Source organism: Dysidea avara, chromosome 12, assembly GCF_963678975.1.
Source record: "Dysidea avara chromosome 12, odDysAvar1.4, whole genome shotgun sequence".
In the NCBI taxonomy this organism is placed as follows: domain Eukaryota; kingdom Metazoa; phylum Porifera; class Demospongiae; order Dictyoceratida; family Dysideidae; genus Dysidea; species Dysidea avara.
The window spans coordinates 4,067,413-4,082,770 of record NC_089283.1 but is presented as its reverse complement, the minus strand read 5'-3'; the positions used below and the strand labels follow the sequence as shown (position 1 = coordinate 4,082,770).

Here is a 15,358-nt window from a genome sequence, read left to right as displayed (position 1 = left end):
TGCAGCAGTATACTGGTCAGTATACTAGTATCTACAAGGAAACAATAGAACAGCTAACCCACTTCAACTTTACAAATGGGTTAGCTGTTCTATAGTTTCCTTGTAGATACTATCTATACACATACTGCAGCTGCGACATATCCCATCATGCAACTTGATTGTCCTGAGGTGCAGATGTATAACTTCCCAACTCTATATATATGCATGCAGGCACTGTCAACTAATCTTTATTGTTTAATTTTTGAATCGTTTTAAATGTTTATGGTTTCAAGGGAGTATCTATAGTATTAGTATTAAATTACGGACAATGTACAATCATTACAGGCAACTTAAAGTTAATAGGCCGAGGACCTTTTAGTCTGTCCATATCCAATTTGATACCAGTAATTATCTAAATTGTTCTTAAACTTATTTATTAACTATCTGATGCGATCACATATAGGAGGAGGGAATTCCACTGATTTACAATTCGGTTAGTAAAGAAATTTAATCTTGGGTTGATCCTGGAGTGGTGCTTAAATATTTTCTGATGATCATCTAACTTTCAGACTTGGCTCGAGACTTGGCCAGCTAGTAGCTCGGCTAGTAGCTATATAGTTTACCTAATCTATGACGACTATAGCTATACTATAGTCAATCAACTTACACCGACGCAGGTCCTTGGTGAGATAACATTCTGACTGCTCTATTAGAGTATTTAAACACAGTGACTGTTCTATTAGAATGTTTCGATCGTTTTAGCTCAACTAACCACAAAATGACAGATGAATAGCTAACAAGGACACAACGCCAAATCAGGACCATTAACTTGGGATTGATCCAAAGGCGTAAATGATCTGTGTCTATCCGCACTGATGGTGGCTATCGGTAGCTAGATTAATTCTTGGCTGGCGGCTCCGGCAGTCACGTGAGTGTACATTAAGATGCTTGCATTACGTCATTTATTTTTTCTAATTACGTATCACCTCAGTGTATTCTAACTAGTTTCGATCGTTTATCAATGCCACTTTTCAAGAGGAAATCACCAGAAGAGGTTCTTAAACAGAACCAGAGGGCCCTAAACAGAGTTATAAGGTCAGTGTGCGTACTCTTAGTCTATCCCCCTATCCAAGTGCTTGGCGTGACTCAGCCGTTTTCATATTACTATAGAGAACTAGACAGGGAGAGAGGCAAGTTAGAAACACAAGAGAAGAAGATTATTGCTGATATCAAGAAGATGGCCAAGACTGGTCAAATGGTAGGTATTCGTCGACATTGCCATAGTAATACATTTATGCACTTGTCAATTTCATGCCCCACCCCCGGGGAGGGTGGGGGAATACAGGGGATTTGACAAATCATGGTGTCAAATTCCCCACTACTGGGACAAAATCAGCTGTCAAATCCCCACTATGTCCCCATCCCACTAGTAGAGGATTTGACACTCAAAGTTGACTCTAAGCAAATATTTCATGCATGCGACTAGTAATAAACCTGGTATACACCAGTAGCTAGTAAAATTATAGCGAGTGCATTTAGAAATGCAACTACCGAGAATCGGTCAGTGAATTGGACATCTGTCAATTGCCCCAGGGGTGGAGACAAGAAGCAATGTCAAATCCCCACCTGGGGTGTGGGGACACCCGGGGGTGGGGCATGAAATTGACAAGTGCGTTATGTGCGTACGGCTGTCTGTAGCAGAGATGCATACGTAGCCTGCAACTATACTAGTTTAGGGATCCACGAAATCTCTTGCAGCTTGCTAAACATCTTGACATTTGAAATGTTGTCATGCAACAAAGTTTTGTGAATTTCAAGGTACTATAATTTTTATTTTATTTTTGCTCTGATATCAAAATACCATGAGCTGAGAAATCTTGTGCAGGATTTTGCTGAGTATAGGTGCGAAGGCTGGCTTATCTGTGGGATATAGACATCCAAATTTGTGCGAAACAGTTAAAATAGTCTCTAGTGTAAATTTCTGTGATTGCTAAATCTATGAATACAAAAATGATTTCTCCATAGTTCTAAGTAGTGATAAAGAAGGTTTTAGCGAAACACTGTTTACTTGAAGAATTTTAGCTGCCTTCCAGCAGGTATTTTTGCAAATTTGAGTTACGCGTAGTTAGCAAATTCACCAAAATTTGGACCTCGCACAGATAACCTGCTATACTGTGAAGCATGAACCTCAAATATAGAATTTTTTGTAGATTTATATAGCACAAATACAAAACAGCAGAACTTGTCCCCTTAAATATTTCTATCCACATTATATAATGCTGGGCATTCAATATGTAATGTCACTTGTGTATTGTGTATATGGGTATAGTTAATATGGTGGAAAGCTATGTAGATTGTATCTCAAAAATTGAACAGATTTTCCTGTAGATTGGTGAAAAAATACAAGATGAACAAAATGGCGTATTTTAGTTCTTTAAAAAAAGTATTTTATCAGTTTCTTTTGACTTCATATAAATTTTACTAATTGATCGTTGTATGCTTTGTACAATTAACTTCTAAGGCTTCTTTTGTGGATTTTTCTAAGGTGAGGCGTGTTCTATTAGAATTTGGCAAAAGAAAACATAGGCGTTCTCTATTATGAACCAGTACTGTGGTTCATTATGTTATAGTTAACCCTACTCAAAATATACAGTAGTACATGTATCATACATGCAAGTTACGTTGACTTGCATGACCTAGGTCCTAATACATGCATGTTGTCAGTCTATTGTGCTGGTCATGTTTCATGTGACATGCAGGAAATTAGGACTTTTTCTAGCATGCTACATGCATGTGCCATGAATTCCAACATGCATGTTCCCTGTAACATCAGTGTCAACATGTAGACAATGGTCAAAAGCTGGCATGCATGGTGCATTCAGTTTTCCTTACTGGCGAGTAGTAGGTGCACCGCTATGGAATATAAGGCTTGGCCTATTCATAGTGGGTGTACTGATGTGTATTAGCTAGAAGTTTGACAAGCACGAAAGGTTGATACGAGAGGCGGGATTCGTGAACTTGGCTAAACTGGAGCGAATATACCATGAAATCCATACCAGTTCACGTAGCACTAGCAACTAATAAGCATCAGCCTTACACTAGACTTGTTCAACCCGCCATTTTCACAAACATGTGCAAATACTTTTTATACGGAAAGCGCCTATACCAGTAGTAGGCTAATTGCCATCCAAGAAACAATCTACTTAACTTACCAGTAAAACAACTGAGCTGTATCCAGACAGTAAAACAGAACCTTCGAGTGAGAAAGAGTGTTTCAAAACTTCAGGCGCGAAACGCAGATAGTCACGTGGTTTTGTATGGGCACTATACGTGTGCTTCCAATCCAGGTAGGGGTGTCTATTATCTATGGTTGCCATAGACTCACCAAGCAATCTTATTCATTATATAAAGTTTGCAATTTGTATTTATAATCTAACAAACAACTGTCAGTTTTCATTGTGGGATTCTACATGTAACATACATACATATTCCCTACAACGTGACTGTACCATACATGTCATGTGCACGTCACCCTGTCACCCTATGTTTAACATACATGGCAAATACACATGATTTGTACCTGCATGTCACCCACCCTTACTGTAACATTAACGTCGCTGGATCATGTAGATTACTTGCACCTCACATACATGTAACACTCATGTATCACTACACATTCATGTAGGTGCTTGTTAACATGTATGTTACATGGACAACATTTCGAGTAGGGAAAGCACCGCCAGACGTATGTACGAAAATACAGCACAAAGGAAGCATGTCAAGAGGCAAAGCTGAGTGCTGTATTTTCCTCGAGACATCCCCTGAGTGCTGTGTTTTTTGTACACACAAGCATAGGCGGTGCTTAGGCAGTGCTTTAAGTGTTATATTGTACTTCCTGGTCGTCTGGCTTGGAGCAATTTTCTCTAGTTCTCAAACTGCTGTGATTTTCGGTGATCAGGATATCAGTAAGTGTTTAGATGATCTATTTCTAGTCGTAGACAAATTAATAGATTAGTTTGGCTAGTTTTAGCAATTTACAATGTCACTCACATGATCAATTATGGAGTCATGTTTGAATAGCTTCGTGATCAGATGATCAGTAGGTGTTTATACAATCTATTTCTAGCCGTAAAATTAAACAAACTGGTAGGATTACTGTAGTTTGGCGATTTACTGACTCAGACACGTGCTGTCCCAATTGGTTGTTTTCGTAACATTCCTTAAATTAATTGCCCAATTAGCTACATAACTGTTCTGTATGACTCATACAGTACAGTTATGCAGCTGATTAGTACTGTATGGACAGTACAGTACTCGGCATTACTTTGATCCTCCCACGCAAAGTACAATATGTAGTATGATAGTACTGTATAGTAGGGATCATCAAGGTTTGGGCTTTCTTGTCCAAAAGTATCACTCGAACATCAGTTTCGTTTTTCCTTCACGACAGCTTGGTGGTGTTGGGTAGGCATAATCAAGGGTGGCCCCTAATACTTCCAAGAAGTTTAACTGGATTTTTCACTGATTAACTGACATGCCATGCTATGCTATGAAATTGATTCCTTCATTGTTTGGCATCACTTAGGTCCAAGACATGCCCTTTTGCCTGCCACAACAACTAGAATGGATGCATCATTGACTTATCTTTATCCTTCTTTGTGTCCCATTTCCTCTTCTACTGTGTAGGTATTGATATACATGTAAGCACATCTGTAATTTCCATATTAACTGTATTGATTGCAGGGACACTTCTTGTACTGTTCTTTGTAGCAGGCGGAACATAGTCACTTCGCTTTCAGTAAGGACACGCATCCAGATGCAAAGTTTGTTTTATGATATTCTGGCACCATTTTCTATCCTTTGGTGTGGTATCCATGGTTTCACTAGTCACAATTATGTAAAAAAACAAGTATAGGAAATAGTATCCAAGTGTAGGTAGCTTCCAAAATATTGTTTTTCCTTGTACTTGTACATATATGATACATGGTCTTACTGCAGGCTCTTTGTGTTAATCTTATCTCTTGTGCATGGATTTCAGGAATATACACATATGTAGTGCCCGGGGACCTCAAACTCATGTGTGCCAGTTTATTTGCAAATTGTGTTCAGATATAAGTGAGTTTGGTTGGAACTTCAGATGATTGAATCCTACTCTAATAGAGCATACACTTACTCTAATAAAATGTACACTTGTTCAGGTATTTCTACTGTTCCAATAATTGAATATTATGTGGTTAACCAAGGCCTTACTGTACTTCATTTTGTCTTACATAGGAAGCAGTGAAGATTATGGCAAAAGATTTGGTGAGAACAAGAAACTTTGTCAAGAAATTCTACCTCATGAAGGCCAACCTGCAAGCAGTGTCACTCAAGATACAGGTGAGCCACACCCACTTTATCTAGCCCTACCTACCTAAACCTTTCTGCAGACTCTACGATCACAGGCAGCCATGGCTCAAGCACTAAAAGGAGTATCAAAGGTACGAAGATGTTGTACCTGACTAGTGACTACCTGTACACTGGAACCTGTTAATGTGGACACCTGCGTACATAATCCAGACGCTTAGTTGTGAATCCCTTAGTCCAGTTGTTTCCCCTCCACTTACTGGTACTGTTTACACTTGTTACTACTTTGACATAATGTAACACATGTTGACAACTATTATTGATACCCTCAGGCGATGCACAATATCAACACTAAGATGAACTTGCCTCAACTACAGAAGATCATGATGGAGTTTGAGAGAGAGGTCAGTAACCATAGTAACTACCAGTTGTTATGGTGATGATGACATCATACAGACGGAGATCATGGACCTCAAGGAAGAGTTAATGAGTGACACCATCGATGATGTAATTGGGGAGGCTGATGAAGATGAGGAAAGGTAAATAATATGTTTTTGTTTGTAAACCATGTGTGATCTTGGGTATGGCTTCAAATTTGCAATGTTTTTACAAAGTGAAAGTAAGACCCAATGTGTGTGGGTTCCTGTTGAACCAAAAAGTGTTTTATCCAAAATTGACATCTAATATTCTCAACACTGCACAAGTATGTTGTGTACTTTGCACAAGAACATTTCCTTTGCATCATACAATATGATAGTACTGTATAGTAGGGACCACAAAGGTGTGAGAGTGGCCCATCACCAAAAAACTAGTCTCACTTTTCCATGACAACAATGAGGCAGTATTGGTTAAGTAAAACTAAGTCCAAACAAGCCTTCAGATCGACCTGAAATGCTTTCAACAAGTTGCTACCGAATTTTTTTTTTAAAAAAACAGAATTTTCTAGTGACTAACTGATGCCCTCAGACAAGTGTAATCCAATTATGGCTAAGACTATGGGCTTGATTTTTTCACTGTTCAACATTGCTTCAGCCGGACATGTTCCTTTTGGCACACCGCAGTACATACAATGCATTCTTCATGGACTTACCAGTGTCCTCCTTTGTGTCCCATTCATCTTTGCTGACAGCGAAAGGCATCAATTTGGTGGTAGTGTGTGATGGCTTCCCTTTGTAACGGAAATCGTCCGTATTTTTCATAGTGGCTACTTTGATTGCAGATGTGCTTTTTGAACAGTTCTTGATTCATACTATTGTGTAACGGCTTGAACATAGCTGACAACAAAGCGTAATGGATACTTCACTTTTTAGACGATAATTGATATAGCTGGGGCACGCGGGGCACCATTTCTTTCTTTATTACGGTATGCATGGGTTCACCAGTCATAATAATTATTTACAAAAAAAGTTAACAAACAAGTACATAAAATTTTTTACTAGAGTAGGGACCATAGCACATTGATAAAAAGTACTGAAACAAGCTGGAGTAGTGCACAATATTAAATCACAGTAAAACAATAAGAAGTGTTATATCCCTACTGTGCATTTCCATATGGTATCTTGAGCACAGTAGGGATATAACACTTCTTATTGTTTTACTGTGATTCAATGTCATGCACTACTCCAACTTGTTTCAGCACTTTTATCAATGTGCTATGGTAGTTGAAAATTCCAATTTATTTAGAACAAAGGCAACCATGATTTTTTAAATTGTGGTTTCTAAAAGATTACCATGTTCACAATTTCCTGTATCAAGTACCCCTTAGTCTAGGGATCACAAGGCCGGCTCTGGAGGGGGGATCGAGTAGGCCATGGCCCACCCGACATTTTCACAACTACAGTCAACTTGACTAGTAGCTATCATATAATTATTATAGTAGATTGACTAACAGTACGAGAAGCCATACAATTATGCATGCAAGTCCCCTGCTTTTTTTAGTAAAACTTGAACTTACCAAACTTCCTGTAAAATATAGCAGTATAAAACTCTAGTCTGTACTGCATGAAATAGGTTAGAGGACTTACTTAGATACTGTGCTACAACAACAGTCTACCAGTCTCTCAAACACAGAATAATATTATGGAAAAGTCTTGGCATGAGCATGCATCAAAACATTTGTGGATGCCTTATTGTCTGTGTGGTGCAATTTAGGCCACACCACTATTACAGTAACAGTGCTGCAGTATTCATCTAGCAACCAGCCAATAAGCTTAGATAGAATGCTTACACATGCAGCTGTTAATGAACAAATTCAGTGTGGTAAGTGATTTTGTACACGTGCACGTAACCACAGGTATGTTTTTTTTTTTCCTTCAGCACTTGTGCTGTAAAGCATTAATAAATTAACTAGTGTCCATTTGGTTCTACTTGGGGTACTTAGAGATAATGAGTCACTCTCTAGAATTCCTATGGATATAATTACATGAAAATAACAGGGAGAAAACATCCTGACCGCCTGGTAGACTCCTGTAAGTGTTCGAGCGTAAATCGGATGGCTGCAGGTTCGAGGCCACCTATGAATTTTTTCTCCTTTCTGCAACTTTTCAAACACACCTTATGTAGCTAATGTCTTTGAGCAGGCTGTAGCATTAATAAAAAAAAATTAAAAATATATCTAAGGATAACTATCTCCAACTGAAATTAGGCCAAATATGCTCCTAGATGGCACTTCCTAGGTGATAATTTAAAAAAAATTTCCTGGTTTTTTATAGCATGCCCCCAAACCCCCCTAGCAGCGTGCTTCACACATTATCTACCATCCATCATGGATGGCCCACCCAACTCAATTTGGCCAGAGCCGGCACTGGATCAGTACTGCATCCTTGGAACTCCTAATGACATAAGTGTTTGGATAATTGAGTCAACTTCTCTAATAGAACATACAACTGCCAATGATCTGATTGAACAATATTAATGGTAGACATGTTTTATTAAATGCTGTCCCACTACTACTAGGGACCTGTGAGAAGGCTAAAGCCTGTGAATACAGGGAGTCAGAAACATTGTTGTACAAACTAAGTACAAAAGATTTACTACTATTACAATGGAACCTGCCTTTAGTGGCCACCTCTCATAAAAGGCCAAATTCTAAAATCCCTGAGTGAAAAGTTTATGCACTAATCCACCTGTCGAAAGCAGCCGCCTGTCTATTGTAAGGCAAAGAAATCTTGGCCTGAAGGTGATCGATCAGCTCCACTGTATTAACTCTAGTGCTAACTATGATCATTGTATAATGCACACATTAACCCTCTCCCCTTTATTTAGTGAGGCTATTGTTTCACAAGTGTTGGACGAGCTTGGAGTTGAGATTGGAGATCAGGTGATCACTGGGGGTGGGACTAATAGTATGCATGTTGTCATGACAACAATCTTTAATCTTGTACACAGTTGGTAGGACTAGGACCATCAAACAAAGTCCCTCAAGTGGGAGAAGCAACATCAGACTTAGAAGCAAGGTGAGCATTAATTCAAAACAAGAATTTTATAAGCATTACTTTTGTTGATCACAGGCTACAAAATTTGAAGACAGACTAAAAATTTTTTTTGAATTCAAAACAGTCATTCTCCTTATAAATACAATATACACGTAACAGTTATATGTACTTACGTAAATATTTGTGTGTGTGTATGTACAGTTCATACTGTGTTAAAATTGATAGTCAAAGACGGAGTCTTGGGAACATATTGCCTACATAATTAAGTACGTATAACAAGTTTAACCGGTTAAACAGGTTTTACCTGTATGGAATCTTAGCCATATCCAGTAGTTTCCTAGAAGCTACACATATATCTTTATCATGGTGTTTGTCACTCAAGTAGATTACTTCTTTAATTCCCGACTGAATGATGAGTTTGGAGCACTCATTACAAGGAAATAAGGCAACGTAGATCGTACAGCCCTTAACATCTGCCGAGTTCTTGTTCATGATAGCATTCATCTCAGCATGGCAAACTGGGAAAGAATGAAAAAGTACATAGCCAAGGAGACATGGTCACCGGAACATGTAATCTATTATCCAGACACTTAGTTAAGGTCCCAAAGTAATCAAGACACCTCTTGATACTCAGGGTACTATAGGTTGGTACAAATTACAATGGTTATGTATTCAATCTCTCACCTGTATTAATTTTACACGCCCTAAATTTTTAGAAAAGAATTAATGTTTTGAACAGTGGAGCATAATAATTTAATGCCTCATTGAGGAGTGCCTATTAAGGCTGGGTCCCACAGATACACACTCACCATAAGGGTACTTGGTGTCCAGGGAACTATCAGCTTCTTTGGCCCATGGCAATTCATCATCACTGCAGCCAATCGGCATCCCATTGTAACCAATACCAACTATCTTACGGTCAGCGTTCACTATACAAGCACCAACCTGTAAGGGAGCAGTGTTCAACTGAATTATGTGAAATGGTACCAAGTGGATCAACCAAAGAAGTGTATGTACCTATTGTAGGTTGACGGAGTGTCTAATTGGTCATTTAATTTGCACACACAACACACATTTGGGGATTCACAAGTTGGCTGATTTAGACAAGAGACTTGCAGGTAGCAGGTCACTTTGTTCACTAATGACATATTTGGAGTTTAGTCAGGTGACCATATTACACAGTGACATCGGTCTCGGTGTAATTTCTCAACACCTATAGGTAATGTACTTACATTAAAATACTCTAATTAAACAGTCAAGTAGAATTTGAACCACCAGCCACAAAGTGATAAATTGAAACATGTATCTACCATAATCCAAACATGTCACGGTCTCAGACTGAACACCTTGCAAGAGACTGATAGCACATTTGCCACATCATTAAGGTAATTCTACTACAGGAACATCCCATTTTTTACAAGATTCTTGCACAATGATCTTTTGCAAAGAAAATCTGTGCCCACAGATCTTTTTGCTGACTACTTAAAGAACAGTTCTCTTTTTAATAATAAATATGTCTCCACCAACTTAATAGCTGCAATATAGCAGAATCTATCAATGCTGTCTATATGAAGTTGGCCTGTTTGCTTCCTTTGAAAAGGGACTACTTTTTACAGCTGTAATACTCTTCTTCTCCGTGTTCTGTAAATAATTCTGGACAAATAGTGGACTAAGCGGCGTATCTACTGTAGCTCTAGCTAGCTCTTACTCTGGTTTCCGGTCAAATAATTATTTTTGTGGGCGCTGTAAGGACTTCAGGAAGAAACCGTTCTGCTGTTCTGCATTGCTCTGTCACCCCACAGTCATGCCCTGGCTAAAAAGGTATGTACTTTAAACCAGTCTAAATAAGTTAGACACCGCGACCAATGGGAACTAAGCAATTTAGTAACCCCTCAATCCCTTAATAGCACCCCCGTTGCGCTTGGAACGCCTACAGCCTTAGACCATCAGGGTTACTATATCGCTTAGTCCCCTTGGTATTGGTGTCTAACTATTATTTAGGCCATTTGACTTTCATTATTTAAAGGTCACATGCTATATGTGTGTCTCAACTATACATCACAACACACTCTCAAGTGCTGCCCAGCCCATACAGTGATGCACACAAACAGTTAGCTAACCACTTACTACAATTTTGGGCATTTTACATGAATTTAATTAAAGTAAGGATCTTGTACAAAATTTCAATGAAGGTATAGTTCAGTCCATAAAACACACACACACACACTAGTTACAGACGTCACTACCTTAAAGATTGTGTACATTAGCCTATACCATTAACCAGACCACACCGAAGTTATCACTAATCATCACCCTTTTAATAGAGGTCCTTTTCTACCCCCTCACACACAAAAGGCATTGTCTTACAATTATACCAACCAGGTACACAATACCACTAAGCTCAGTTTAATGTTCAGGCCACTAACCAGTGTGGGACTTGAATATCAGTAAGAAGAAAATGACAAAAAAAAACACTTCAATCAAAATTGGGTGGATTTCAGATAGCCGTCTTGTGTAAGCTTTTCAGAGCTGATATGAGTGTGACTAGCACAATGGTAGTGTTCCACTAAAAATCATGCGTGGATTCCTGTCTGGCCACAAGAGTTGTCGAATATCAAAGCTTCCTAACACTGCTAACACCTTATGCACAATCTGTGGCACAATCAATCCTTAATACCCTACAGGACATGCACAGCTGCTATTAAGTATCACACCATAACCAGTATAAATCTAGCAGGAGCCACTCATGTAAGCATTTCAAATGCTAAATGGCACGTTTATGGTAGTACAGCTAATCTGGAAAAAAAATCTGGACAGACCTGTGTGCTAGGGTCTTTGCTCCTCTGCGCAGACAACATGGCTACTCCCATGAAATAATCCTCCCACTCCAAATATCCTGACCGTTTCGTTATTGTGCTCGCCATGGTCGATGGTAAAGTTCCCGCGAAAACGCGCCAAAGATAACGCCGCTAGATCTATTTATATTTTATTAGGCGTGTATTAGGATCATGCTAAACGTCGCGGGACCAGCTCTAGCCTTTCTGGCAGCATTGACCGCCATATTCGTTAACTTCTCGCTGCACAAGATTGAAGAAGGTTGGCTATTTTATTGAGATGTTAGTAATGCAGTTTTGACGTGTGAATATAATAAATAACGCGCACCTCCCACCACCCTACACCTCGTGAAGCATGCAGGTAGTGCATGGCTCAGTAAACAAGTTTGTGTACACATTTGGTATCCAGTAGTGTTAATTTCATATTGTTCTCTCCTATAGGTAACGTTTCCGTGTACTACAGGGTGAGTAGACATACCTAGCCTGTTGTGATGTGAGATTATGAGTTGTTGTTAGGGTGGTGCTCTGCTAGATGGAACATATGCACCAGGATATCATTTTATGATCCCTTTCTTGACCACGTATAGGAGCGTACAGGTGTGTGTGTGTGTTGTATATAGTATATAATTTCTTATGGTGTTATTGAGATGTGCAATTGTGCATGTGTTTATGTGGGCAAGCTATGTGTGTAGTGTTAAGTGCATGTTCTTTCTACATGACATTTTGTGATCATCCATGTACTTCACATTATAGGACTGCAATGTTACTACTTTAGTTTGCCTGCTAAAAGCTTCAGAGATCTTGGCACTGCTCTAGTTGAGGATATAACTTGCACTTCTTTATAGGTCTGTACATTTCCCTTTTCCTTGATAAGCCTGTGACTTTCCTCAATCCAAACAGCCAAAGTTGATCTTGAGGTTAGATACCCCCATTAACTGTGTCCACTAGGTCATCCTGTAATGGCTAACATTTTAAATATAGCATTAGTTCTATATGGGTGATATAGTAAATGTAGAAGTTTGTGTGATCCAGCTGTTGGTCACGCTTCAATATCATCTAGCTTGCAAAACTGATCTGATTTTTTGTCATAGGATGAAACAATGCTTAAAAATATAAGAGTGTCTGAAATAGAAATATCGTGGTGTCATTTTGGGAATGGTTTATATACTGAAATGTGTGGTATTTGTGTTAGCTAAATTTATATACAACAAAACAGCTAACTATGGCCCTACAGTCTGAACATTTATAAAATAAATTATTACGCTTGGTTTAACAGTCTTGGGTGTTCTAAATATTGTCCAGCACAACACATATACCCTTTGTTATCAAATAAAGGTGATTGTAGATCAGCAGTAGTGACCATCGTACCCCCAACTAGTCTTATCAAAAATATTCATGGCACATGTTGTCAAGGTCTGTTAGTTTAGTTGTGTAGTATGTAATATGTACAGTACATGCTTATGTCACCAGAAATGCACTGTCTTTGTTTTTGTTTTTTTTTTACTCATCCATATATGATGTATGTGGTCTGTTATTATATTGTAAAACTTGGTTTTAAAACATACTGTGATGCTGCCTAGAGTTAGGTCACAGCTGGACATTGATGCATCATGCATGATCCATTGATGCATTTAATTTGACATTGTTGTGCATTGCCTTGAAAGAGAACCTTTCATTAGCATACAAGTCAAGTCATACTTAGTTTAATACCAGTTATAAAATGTTATCAAAGTTGTGAAAACCATCTATACTGTTAGATTGCATGCTCAGTAATTGTGGTTTTGACACTTTGATGACAATGCCAATCAACATACATTTTCGCTGATAACCAAGGCTGGACCTACTTATCAATGATTCAACACTTTGATTTTAATATTGACTGTAATATTCTTCTTGATCAGGTTACACTACAGACAGATGAGGTCACTAATGTTCCGTGTGGTACTAGTGGTGGAGTCATGATTTATTTTGACCGTGTTGAAGTGGTCAACATACTGGAGTCAATTTCAGGTATGGCATACCTCATGATCATAATCGATGATGATTCTTTGCTGCAGTTCATGAAATTGTCAAGAAGTACACGGCAGACTATGACCGAACCTTGATATTCAACAAAGTACATCACGAGCTGAACCAATTCTGTAGCTCGCACTCATTGCAAGAAGTGTACATCGAATTGTTTGGTCAGTTGTACCTTGTGTGTGTTCCCCTACCCTACCCCCTTGTGGTTACAGACCGTATTGATGAAAACTTGAAGAATGCTTTACAGACAGACTTAGACCAAATGGCACCCGGGTTACAAGTTCAAGTGAGCTAACTGAACTGGAGTAGTGTACATGTGTCCTAGTTTTGATCTTGTAGGCTGTTAGAGTTACCAAGCCGAAGATACCAGAAAGTATTAGGAAGAATTATGAGTTAATGTCAGTATCTTGCGTTATTTCATGTGTATACCATGTACGTATATAGTTAGTTACTATAAAAGGGGAATTTTCCAGTACTGTTTTGCTTTGTTCAAAGTATCTTTCTCAGAGGCCACTTCCTAGAGTTGTTTCTGAGCTATTGTTCCCCATTAGGGAGGGAGAGAAGACCAAATTGTTGATATCTGTTCAGAAGCAGAAAGTTGTGGAGAAAGAAGCAGAGACAGAGAGGAAGAGAGCAATCATCGGTGAGTAATAAAATGGCGGTACACCACCACTGTGACACTTGTAACATGATCAGAGGCACAAAAGAAAGCTGAAGTTGCTGGAATTGAGTACGAGCAAAAGATTATGGAGAAGGAAAGTATGAAAAAAATGTCGTCCATCGAAGGTGAGCTAGCATTGCCCTAGGAGGTTGGTCATGTATCGGAGCTCAAAGAAACTTTAAACTAATAAACAATAACATATCAGTATCTCATCTCAATTCCTAATATAGTATGTCAATTATTATTCATGTCATGTGTACATCCAAGAACCCTCACAAACTCTATTACCCACCTTTTAGTTAAAAGAACATGTGGCTCAAAAGAAAGCCCTACATCATTATATGTACTTCTGGTGGATGTGACAAAGGGTTTCAGATATTAGTACCAATTCCAGTCACCATGTTTAGTAGTACTTACATAGGTGTCATGGGGTTATTACATGTGACCAAGGTTTTGTAGTAACCATGATACTTGTCATGATATCCCATAGATCAGGCTCATCTTGCTAAAATTTTTGCCAAAGCTGACGCCGACTTTTATGCTGTTCAAAAAGAGGCTGAAGCCAACAAGGTATTGTAGATCATGGTATCAATTGTTTGATTCTTGTATTTGTTGTGATGTTGACCCTTTGATTATGATGTTGATACTTTGGTTATGATCTTGACATAGTGATCATATTGTTGACATTATGATGTATCTTTTACAGCTCAAGCTGACGTCAGAATATTTGGAATTGAAGCGTTACGAGGCAGTTGGTCGGATGACTAAAGTGTACTATGGTCCCAGTATTCCAAACGTGTTTATTGAGATACCCCAAACCCTCAGCACTGCAGCTAACCCTGATGCTGCTACTACTGACACTGGAAGCAAATCAGAGCAGCGTCTTCCACTAGCGTCTGATTCAAAAACAGCTAAATAACGGAACTAGTATTATTAATATCATGAGCTGGTGTTAGAGTATTTCTTCATTTTTTGACTTACAAACATTTTAAGTTAATAGCACTAAGGTAGCTGTGTGTATATCATTGTTTTAATTGCACCACCAACCTTTTAAGGCATCCAAAATAATGGTCCATGATGTA

General features: G+C 38.6%; 3 protein-coding genes across 3 annotated transcripts; 2 read left to right on the top strand and 1 right to left on the bottom strand.

Annotated features, from left to right (window-relative positions):
- The first annotated feature begins 921 nt into the window (after positions 1 to 921).
- LOC136240174 (charged multivesicular body protein 2a-like) lies at positions 922 to 9,005 on the top strand. Its single transcript, XM_066031083.1, has 9 exons — positions 922 to 1,074; positions 1,150 to 1,237; positions 5,254 to 5,358; positions 5,409 to 5,459; positions 5,658 to 5,729; positions 5,782 to 5,864; positions 8,590 to 8,644; positions 8,713 to 8,780; positions 8,835 to 9,005. Exons 1-9 carry the CDS (start codon positions 1,001 to 1,003, stop codon positions 8,857 to 8,859), a joined length of 621 nt encoding a protein of 206 aa, XP_065887155.1. The 5' UTR covers positions 922 to 1,000; the 3' UTR covers positions 8,860 to 9,005.
- On the bottom strand, positions 8,858 to 11,726 carry LOC136240176 (deoxycytidylate deaminase-like). The gene is made up of 4 exons (XM_066031085.1): positions 11,579 to 11,726; positions 9,569 to 9,704; positions 9,064 to 9,277; positions 8,858 to 9,013 (listed from the first exon to the last, which is right to left on the bottom strand). Exons 1-4 carry the CDS (start codon positions 11,681 to 11,683, stop codon positions 8,962 to 8,964), a joined length of 507 nt encoding a protein of 168 aa, XP_065887157.1. The 5' UTR covers positions 11,684 to 11,726; the 3' UTR covers positions 8,858 to 8,961.
- On the top strand, positions 11,716 to 15,354 carry LOC136240172 (erlin-1-like). Its single transcript, XM_066031081.1, has 11 exons — positions 11,716 to 11,855; positions 12,035 to 12,057; positions 12,110 to 12,190; positions 13,495 to 13,603; positions 13,651 to 13,776; positions 13,828 to 13,901; positions 13,955 to 14,013; positions 14,167 to 14,258; positions 14,312 to 14,401; positions 14,767 to 14,846; positions 14,983 to 15,354. The coding sequence occupies exons 1-11, from the start codon at positions 11,768 to 11,770 to the stop codon at positions 15,193 to 15,195; spliced, it is 1,035 nt and encodes a 344-aa protein (XP_065887153.1). The 5' UTR covers positions 11,716 to 11,767; the 3' UTR covers positions 15,196 to 15,354.
- The last annotated feature ends 4 nt before the right edge of the window (positions 15,355 to 15,358 follow it).

What these genes read in the sequence shown, in the direction of transcription:
- LOC136240176 (XM_066031085.1), bottom strand. Translation starts at nt 11,683, where the DNA reads ATGGCGAGCACAATAACGAAACGGTCAGGATATTTGGAGTGGGAGGAT. An exon ending in GCAAAGACCCTAGCACACAG is followed by an intron (nt 9,705 to 11,578) that starts GTCTGTCCAGAT and finishes GCTCCCTTACAG; the next exon opens with GTTGGTGCTTGTATAGTGAA. An exon ending in ATGGCTAAGATTCCATACAG is followed by an intron (nt 9,014 to 9,063) that starts GTAAAACCTGTT and finishes TTAATTATGTAG; the next exon opens with GCAATATGTTCCCAAGACTC.
- LOC136240174 (XM_066031083.1), top strand. Translation starts at nt 1,001, where the DNA reads ATGCCACTTTTCAAGAGGAAATCACCAGAAGAGGTTCTTAAACAGAAC. An exon ending in GAGTTGAGATTGGAGATCAG is followed by an intron (nt 8,645 to 8,712) that starts GTGATCACTGGG and finishes TCTTGTACACAG; the next exon opens with TTGGTAGGACTAGGACCATC. An exon ending in ACATCAGACTTAGAAGCAAG is followed by an intron (nt 8,781 to 8,834) that starts GTGAGCATTAAT and finishes TGTTGATCACAG; the next exon opens with GCTACAAAATTTGAAGACAG.
- LOC136240172 (XM_066031081.1), top strand. Translation starts at nt 11,768, where the DNA reads ATGCTAAACGTCGCGGGACCAGCTCTAGCCTTTCTGGCAGCATTGACC. An exon ending in GCTGCACAAGATTGAAGAAG is followed by an intron (nt 11,856 to 12,034) that starts GTTGGCTATTTT and finishes TCTCTCCTATAG; the next exon opens with GTAACGTTTCCGTGTACTAC. An exon ending in CACCCGGGTTACAAGTTCAA is followed by an intron (nt 13,902 to 13,954) that starts GTGAGCTAACTG and finishes TTGATCTTGTAG; the next exon opens with GCTGTTAGAGTTACCAAGCC.